The sequence below is a fragment of the Tribolium madens genome, unplaced genomic scaffold (genome assembly GCF_015345945.1).
Source record: "Tribolium madens isolate multiple individuals breed KSU strain unplaced genomic scaffold, Tmad_KSU_1.1 Scaffold_19;HRSCAF=116;Tcas5.2_LG9, whole genome shotgun sequence".
NCBI lineage: Eukaryota > Metazoa > Arthropoda > Insecta > Coleoptera > Tenebrionidae > Tribolium > Tribolium madens.
This window is the reverse complement of record NW_025400983.1, coordinates 5,146,132-5,156,005: the sequence shown is the minus strand read 5'-3', so window position 1 is coordinate 5,156,005 and position 9,874 is coordinate 5,146,132. Positions and strand designations below refer to the sequence as shown.

The 9,874-nt window shown below is 28.8% G+C and overlaps 1 protein-coding gene across 1 annotated transcript; it reads left to right on the top strand.

Annotated features, from left to right (window-relative positions):
* The first annotated feature begins 321 nt into the window (after positions 1 to 321).
* Positions 322 to 5,972, top strand: LOC123011066 (carboxypeptidase D-like). The gene is made up of 6 exons (XM_044408334.1): positions 322 to 1,711; positions 1,758 to 1,888; positions 1,935 to 2,259; positions 2,307 to 2,477; positions 5,143 to 5,261; positions 5,306 to 5,972. Exons 1-6 carry the CDS (start codon positions 1,543 to 1,545, stop codon positions 5,810 to 5,812), a joined length of 1,422 nt encoding a protein of 473 aa, XP_044264269.1. The 5' UTR covers positions 322 to 1,542; the 3' UTR covers positions 5,813 to 5,972.
* The last annotated feature ends 3,902 nt before the right edge of the window (positions 5,973 to 9,874 follow it).

The following is a 9,874-nucleotide window of genomic DNA, read 5'->3' as shown; positions in this document are numbered from 1 at the left end:
TGGTAAGTACGAGTACCTATGTTGGAGAAAATTAAGGTTTTGACTTTTTCTTCGGTAAAATATCTGAAAACCACATTTTTAATTTTGAGTTTTGTTTATTAGTTGCATGAAAATATATTTCGGAGAGTAAGTTCTGAATCTTTCATGTCCACATTTTTAATATTTTAGAAAATCCAAACTAAAAATAAGGACATTTAAGAATTATTATAACGTATGGAAGAAATCACTAAACAGGAATCATTCCAATTGATCATAAATATCACAAAAAGAGGAAAACTAAGCATTCAAAAGCAGGTAGGTAAGAAATAGATTGCCAAAATATATAGAAATAAAATAAAAAATATACTGGGCAACAATCTAAAAAATGTTAAATTTTGTGTTGTGAAACTTAAAAAACGGTGAGTATAAAAGCTTAACAAGAAATTTACGAAGTTCGAATTGAATTTCTTTAAAATATGCTAATGACATTAATTGTTAAATAAAAGAAGAAAAAAGACACTGATGTGTTAAAAAAGCACTGAGCTTTGGAAGCCTTAAGCAGCGAGCTTCAAAATAAAATGACCTGAAGCTTTTCCTTTTTTGTTTCGATCTACAATTTTCTGAAATGAGAGAAAAAATTAATTAAATAAAATTTGTACATAGGAAAAAATTAGGGTTTTAGCTTTTTTGTTATAAAACATTCCACCTAGAACTAGACAGTAGTTAAGAATCTGAAAGATTTTTTTTTTAATTTTGAGTTTTGTTTATTAGTTGTATGAAAATATTAAATTTCGGAGAGTACGTAAATTAGTTCTGAATGTTTCAACCCTTCGTTTTTTTACTCTTTTAAAAAATACGAATATAGTAAAACATTCTTGAATTAATTAATTATTATTATACATAACACAAAGAGGAAAGAAATCACTAAATAGGAATTATTCCGATTAATTATAAATATCAAAAAGAGGGAAAAAAGCATGCAAAAGCTGGTAGGTAATTTCGGTGAGAGATAGATTGGCAAAAAAATAAAAAATATACTGGACAACAAAATCGGAAAATTATTTCCCAAATTGAAAAACTTGTAAATTGTGTTGTGGAAATTCAAAAACCACCAAAAATTACGTAATTGTACTAGAAATTTATTTACAATCATAACTCATCGTAAACATAAATAAAACGAGTCTCACCTCGTGCAAAATTTATGCGAAGTTATGTTTACAATTACTTAAAGGTGAAATATTTATTATCGTTCAGAACATCCGTTGCGGTTTCCGTTCCGGTGCAAAGTAAATATTAATCAAAAGAAAATAATTCAAGTGATAATAAATCGCCGCGATAAAAAATTATTATTTGTTTCTGTTACAAGTGTCATGAGTTTGTTTTGCTGAAGAAACATTTTATTATCTCCATTATGCTGAAAAACTCGACTGATCACAACTGTATCACTCGTCTTTCAACATAAATCGAATTCAGATTTGTGCAAAATCTGACCGCAAGTTCGCGCCAATTGTGGTTTCAGCTGAAGAAAGATTTCATTTTGCACAGTTTTCGAACCCAGTGACAATGTTTTGCCGCGAATTGGTGATTACTTTCTTTCTTTCGGTGTCTCTTGTGAAATCACTAGACTGGCAATATCACAACAACACAGAACTTGAAAAATATTTAAAAAATTTCACTTCAACGACTCAAGGGATCAAAACTGGCCTGTACTCAATAGGAAAATCGACAAAAAGTGATTAATCTCTAATTTGAAACAGGAGAGTGATTTTTTCTTTCAGAAAACGACTTGTGGGTGGTTCGGTTAACAGCCGCCAAGGATTCGAAAATTGGTGTCCCAAATGTTAAATTTATAGGAACTGTGCACGGGAATGAACCTGTGGGGCGGGAAATCCTCCTTCATTTCATGGAGGTACTCAATTTCCCATTTTTGTGTTTCATTTTAACAAAAATTTCAGTTTTTGCGCGACAATTACCAAGTCGATCCGACAATCACTTGGGTTTTAGACAACACAAAAATCCATTTTTTGCCCAATTTGAACCCGGATGGCTTCGCTTTGGCCAGTGAAAACATGTGTGAGGGTGAATACGGCCGAAATAACGCCTTTAGGATGGATTTGAACCGGAATTTCCCGGATTATTACCGCACAAACCGAATTCCGGAGGCTCCTGAAACCAAAGCTGTGAAAAAGTGGCTACGTGATGTGCCTTTTATTTTATCGGCGGCTCTCCACGGCGGGGCCCTAGTCGCAAATTATCCATTCGATTCAGTACAAGAATTGAGTAAGACTGTTATTATTTTCGCGGTTGTTTTTTCAGTGGCGTTTCAGCTTCGCTTTCGACAAATCCGCCGTCGCTGACTCCTGACAATGACGTTTTCATGCATTTGGCGAATGTTTACGCGAGAAATCACTTAAAAATGCACAAAGGCGATCTGTGTAATAAGTTTCAGAAATTCGAAGGAGGAATTGTTAATGGAGCTGCTTGGTATCCGCTCACAGGTCAGTGATGGTGAAATTACTTTTCAAAATGTTTTTAATTACAATTACAATTGAAATTACAAATTATGCGAAGGTAATTAATTACAATTACAATTACACGCTTTGGTGTAATTTCAAATAATCAATTACATCATCTCCTGTTTGGAAAGGATCAGGTAAAAACTGGGAAAAAGTTTTAAAACAATAATATTTCATTTGTAGTTAGTTGTTTTAGCTTTTAAATAAAACAATAAAATAAGCTTCAATAAAATACTGATTTCATAGTTTATAATTTTTATTATACAAGAAAAAACACAACTCAAAAACTTACATCTTTTATGATATACAGGTGCGCCAGAACACGCGCCCCAGAGAAAAATGTTATGTAAGGTAAGATACTAGGAACATGGAAAAAATGGAAAAAAATTCTATCTATAAAAAATTATTTTTCAAGTTTCTTTGCTACAGGCTATTACAAGAGGAAACAAGGAAGCTTTATCCTAAATTATAACTCTGTTTAATGTTATTTGTGGCTTTTATTAGCAAGATTTTTGTACATTTACTAAATAATTATAAAAAAACATATACAAGATCATTAGTATCATTAAATAGACATAAAAAATGTCAAAAAATAAATGTCAAAATTGTTCGACAAAGAATTTTTTAAACATTTTTTCCATGTTCCTGGTACTTATCTACTTGAAATTTTTCTCTGGGGCGCGAGTTCTGACACACCCTGTATACAATTTTAACAATTAATCTAACTTTTCTGATACTTATTTATCTACTGCTATATGCTATTATTATGTTTTAAAAACAAAACATTTTCAATTTTTTTTCTACGTGGTGTCAAAATTTGACCACAGGAAATAAACATTTGCTCAACAGGTATATAAAGGTAATAGAATATTATATTTTTTTAAAAATCTTAAATATTGCCGGATAGTCTTTTATAGAAAGGAGTTTTTATTTGGTGAATTCAAATAAGCGAAAAATTTTTTATATGAGGCATTTTCGCTGAGATTGTTTTTACAACTATTTTCTATAGGTGATTCGGGAAAAAATTGGTTACTATTTGAAGGCAAAAAATGTTTTTGAATTGCACTCATAAAAAGTTTCCTAACGGTGACATTTTATTTTAAATCTTTTTCGGAATTAATCCAATTGAGTTTAAATTGTGGTATTGAACAAGTTGTTAAAATATATGGTCTGCTAGAAAATAGATTAAAGTTTAAAATATGGGAAAACCGTTTTTTAATATCAGTTATAATTGAATCTTGGAGCTCAGTACAAAATTTTCAATTTTCAATTTTTTGATCATTATGAATTAGTTGGAAAACTGTAACTGGTTTTCTCCCTGAAGGGTATCAATAGTCATAGCCAACATATTTTTAATGGGTGCATAAACAAAAAATTGGTATAACTTGCAGGACTTGAGAACAATTATTATTTATTACGCGAAAAAACGATTTCTTCTTTCTTATGTTTGCTGAATTTTTTGTATTTAACATTTAGAAAATTTAAAAACAATATAATTTTTTGTATACTGAGAGTACAAAAGAAAAAAATCAATAAATAACATAAAAAAATGTAAAGAAAAGAGTACATGTTCAAAGTTGCAAAATGCTTCAAGTTGTTGAGTTTTGAAAAATAATACACTACTGTTAAATTTGACAAAAAAAACTCTGGAAACAATTTTAAAATTGACTTTTTTGAAAATTTGCATGAATATTCGTAAATCTAGTGCTGAAAACAGCTCAATTTTTCATGAATGTAATTAATTTACGATGAGTAAAATTAGGGTATACAAAAACTTAATAAATGGTCTCATATTTTACATTTTCAAGAATATCAAAAAAATTTTTTTAATTCATTTGAACATTTTTTCTTAATTTTAATATGCAAAATTATAGAGGAAGGGTGAAAAAAATGGATTTTTCATTTTGATGAAGATTACACAATACAGAAACAATTAATTCTTTTAAAAAGTAAATTGAAACTGAATGATCAAGCTATCCGGCTCATGTATTGATTTAATTAATAAAAATTTTCTCAAATTCGTGGACCAAAAAAAGAATAAAACAAATACAATTTTTTTCTCGCGCTATTTCTTAGGATTACGTATCCAATAACCGTACCTCAGAAAATTTTTTGCCAAAAGATTTCAACACTAGAAACTTAAAGCTTACACATGGATTTTTTTAAAGTTAAATACGATCATTTTTCATTGAGGTACAATATTCAAAATTCATCAAAAGATTTAAGAAATTTTTTGTTATTTAATTTTTTTATAGTAGTAAAAGGTTTAAGTAAAATGTTATGTCGTTTTCACGTTTTTGAGGTAATAAGAAATTTTTTTTCAATGGGTTTTTTAAAGAGCTTAATTTTGAATTAATTTGAAAAATAGAAAAACAAAATAGCGTTTTGACTTTTGATCCATTTTCTCGAAGGGGAAGATAGAAAAATAGAAAATTTAAGATATCTTTGACATTAAAAGTGATTCTAAAGAATGCAACGTTACTAAAAAAAGATTAGAATAAACACGAAATTCCAAATGTTATTAAGAGTTATTACTATTATTTACTATTGTTATCTTTTAAAGTAATTGTAATTAATTACTTAACAATACTGTCACAGGTAAACCAACAATTTATTGATCAAGGTTTTATTCAAATAATTTCAATAGGAGGTATGCAAGATTACAATTATGCATTCCACGGTTGTATGGAAATCACTCTAGAAATCTCGTGTTGTAAATATCCACCTGCGGAAGCCCTGCCACAGTTCTGGGAAGAAAACAAAATGGTAACCTGACTGGTGAATAACTCCGGCCTAATTCCCATTTTCAGGCGCTAATAAATTACTGTGTGGAGGCCCACAGGGGCGTCACGGGCCAAATTCTCGACAGTGCCACTCTGCAGCCCGTCGAGCAAGCCGCTTTGCAGATTTCGGGTCGAAATATCACGTTCCACACTGGCAAAACGGGTGAATTCTGGAGACTCCTTTTGCCCGGAAATTACAAACTTCAAGTCTCCGCAAACGGCTACTACGACCAAGTCGAGTCATTCGTTGTCAGGAATTTCAGCAATTTCCCGGAATTGACTTTCCTGAAAGTTTATTTGGTTAATTCGAGTCTGAGCACCACGACGGAGAAGAGAACTACGAAAGTGACGACGGAACTTTCACAACGCACTTCAGATGGCGCCGCCACAACGGATTCTTCAACAGTTGCTGAAATTATCGAAGAAAATAAGCCGATGATTGCCAGGCAAATTCGTGAAGAAAATTCGGCGAATGGGAACGGCGCTTTTGTTTATTTCTTCTTTTTGCTCTCTTTTCTGCCGAGACTGATTTAATTTTTTTGTTTAATCAAGGGCCCAATAGGTATACAGGATGACTCAAAAACGGGTGAGAGGGTTTTTGGGTCATTCTGTATTTATTTTTGATGACTGTCCTTAAAAAGACAATTAATTAGTGCCACACTGTACATAATTAATTTTAAATTGTTTATTTGTGTATTTTTAACACATTGTACAAATTTATTATGAATAAATATTTGATTTAAAATAATAACAGGGGCCAAATTTCTCATACAATCTTTAATTTTCCTTTTATTTTTGTTTTTTTTAAATTACTTGAAATTTTTACCAAAGCAGCAAGGTTTTATTCAAAAACTAAAATACATTTTATTTCTTAAACATTTCTGGAAATTTTGGAAACTTTAGTTAATAAATTTTACTTAACTGTTTTTTTTCCTTTCTTGTATCATAATATCATAAAACATTTTGCTCTCATTTTTGGTCTGATGAAAAATTATTACGAGTCGTTTTTATAAAAAAAATGTTTATATTAATTACATTTAAATTTCAGAAATGGCAGAAAAATGTTTGTATAAAGTTTAATAAAAAAACAAAGAAAAAGTTAAAAAAGCTAAGTTTATGAACAAGATTTTTACTTAAAATTCATCTAAAACTTTCTTTGTTTAATGAATGGCAAAGTAGGTATACAGAATGACTCAAAAACAACAGGCTTTGAAGAAGTTTGACAAGTGGGAACAGCGCTGTTGTTTGTTTTTTCTTTTTTACTCTATTTTTTATTGCGAGTGACTTAATTAGGTTTTGTTTAATCACTAGGTTATGACTGAAACAAGTTTTGAAAAACAGAACGAAAGTGTTTTCGGATGACTGCGCTTAAAAAGACAATTAATAAGTGCCACACTGTACATAAATTAATTTTAAATTGTTTATTTCTATATTTTCAACACATTGTACAAATTGATGAATAAATATTCGATATAACATAAAAACTTTAGTTAAAAAATTTCGAATGAAATTTTCTGCGTGATAAAACATTTCGCTCTCTATGAAAGAGTCGTTTTTATGAAAAAAAAATATGAAAAAGAAGTTATAGTTGCTTTAAGGATTATATGTAATTATATTTCAGTAATAACTGAAAAATCTTTGTTTCAAATTTAATAAAAAAAAGAAAAAGTTTATAAATGCTTAGTTTAATGATGTTATAAGTTTATGAACAAGACTTTTAACATTTTACTTAATAGATATACAGGATAACTCAGAAACGAGCTTTGAAGTTATTAATCTGACATTATCACCCCAACTAAGACGCTAAATTTGAATAAACACCCGTTACAAATTGATATAAAAAAATAATAGGGGTCAAATTTCCCCTAAAATTTTTAATTTTCCTTTTAATTTTTTTTCTGAAATTACTAAAATATTTTAAATTTGTTAACCGAAAACAATATGTTGTGGAAAACAGCAAAACCATAACAAAAGAATTAACGATACCAAGAATTCAAAAAATTAGTTTTAATTCTGATGGAATTTTTGAAACCTTTTTAGTTTTAATAAATTTCAGATAAACGATCATTTGATTTTTGCATGATGAAACATTTTGTTCTCATCTGTGGTCTGATGAAAGATTTTATTAAAAGAATCGTTTTTAGGAAAAATTACGAAAAGAAATTCAAGCGGTTTTTAAGAATTATATGTAATTATATTTAAATTTCAGTATTAAAAGAAAAAACTTTGTTTTAAGCTCAATAAAAAAAATATGAAAAGGCTAAAAAAACTTGGTTTTGTGTTTTACAAAGTTTATGAACAAAATTTTTTACATTTTACTTAAAATTCTCCTAAAACTTTTAAAAATCTAAAATTGTTTAAAATGCAATTAATTTAATTTTTCAGGATTTTAAAAACTTTATTTTCTGAAATGTAGAAAAAAGTTATTGACGTTTTCACCCGAAAAGCGAATATGACAAAAATTTGCTGACGTATTTTTCAAATAATTTTACAATATCTGTCATGGGGTTTTATCTAAATTGGCCGAGGAGTTTATGATAGCAAATATTACTGACGCAGTTGGTGACGTATCCTTGCACTTAAGTAACCAAAGTGTGGGCAAACCTAATGACTTTATAAAGCTATCATTTTAATAACAAAATCAATAAATTATTGTTGCCAATGCTGTTTTATCCATAATATAAATATTAATTGTTTTATTTATTCCAAGCACTTGCAGTAATGATTGTACTGTTCCACCTACCTACTTACAAGCGGAATGCAGTTAAAGACAATAAAGATGAAATAAAAAAAAATCGTATGGCTTCATAAATCATAACCAGATAAACACTAGCCTATTTTTCGGTAACGCAACCGCTTTCGCTAATATCATTTTAGCAAAAACACTCCCGAGTGATTTATTTCATTGTGTAAACTGCCCCAGGTGGTAGGTGTTCCGAACATCCGAAGCTAAAAAACAAGTGCAAAGATTTATTTAACAATGCTTTTTTCGAATGGAGAATGCGATATGGGATTTCCAAGTAGGGCAGTGTTATGTTGTCTTGTATCGTATCGCGAAGTTTGTAAACCGATCTCAATATAACGTTAATTAGACATTGAGCTTAATGAGAGGATCCGGTTTTTTAAGCATTCTTTTCCCATTGCCGCACCACAAACCTGATACCAACAACCAAATAAATCTACACGCGTCAATGCGGCCTTTATCGAAACTAAATAAACTCAAGCGAACTGATACCATGCAAAACGAAGACAATTATAAATCATACAGTGACGTAAAAAAAGTAAAAAAAAAAAACAAAATAATAATTAAAAAATTGTATTTTTTCTATTTTATTATCGACAGGATTCGATGACTTTGTTTTTATTTATTTTTTAAACAAATAACTAATTTTTAAAAATAGAACAATTATTAATAATTATTTTAAAACTTCAAATAGGGTTGTTTTTAATTATTTTATATTGACATTGTGAAACTATCAGAAAAAACTATATGGATTACTTTTTACAACGTCTTGTTGTATCTATTTTCTACGTAATGTTTATCAAATATAAATTCATTATTACGTCTACAAATATAATAAATAAACTTATTTTCACTACCTAGATGCAAATCGTAAGTATTAATTTATATTTAAATTGTGAATATGTGAGTTTAATAAAAAGAAATCGTTTTATATAGCAAATTTTCACCAATACCTGAAAATCTTGTAAAGATGACCAAAAACTGCTAATAAATCCAAGATCCTTGGACAATTTTACATGTGAAACCCCTAATTTCAGTCTAAATTGTTAATTATTGTGGCTTTGAAAAATTAAAATTCTAGCAGGGCCAAAGTGACAAATTTTAAACAAATTATAAAAATAAGCAAAACGAATTACTTTTCCGAAATTTTTGGACAATTTCTCTTCAGAATACCTAATTTTGAGCCAATTTTGTAACTTTTGCTACCTTGATGAACTTATGATTTTATTTAATAAATAATATTTAATAATAATTTAATAAATACTTGCAGTTGCACTCAAAAATCACAAATTCTCACACTTCACTTTGCAATAAACAAAACAAAAAAATTAAAATTAAAATCCACTGACTTTATATGGCATCTTCTTCTGCTACCTTTTGTGAAAATAAAAAAAAACACAAAATCAGTAGGTACACTGTATTTATTAAATTAGTTGAAATTTGAAATATTAAATAAAATTTAAATGTGATTTTTCCAATAAATCAGCACCTTGTAGCACGATTGTCTCGTCCATTCGTGTGAAGACTCCTCCCATTGGCACTCACTAATCACTCGAAATTTTAAAATCGCTCACTACTAAATGTCTATTAAGCACTCGAAAATATACAAGACGCACTCGCTGGTCATTGGAGTTTTTGAAATAAAAGAAAAAAAAAAACGATTTATTTTGTAACAAAATTAATTTTGTACAATACTTAGTTTTATTCCTGCTTATTTTTCTTGAATAGACAAAAAAGTTTTTGTTAAAATTATTATTRAAGTAAATTTGCATCGTTTTCTACAAATTTTGAAATAGGATTTGAGAATTATACAATTAATTTTTATTTATAATTTAATAAATACTTACTGTTGT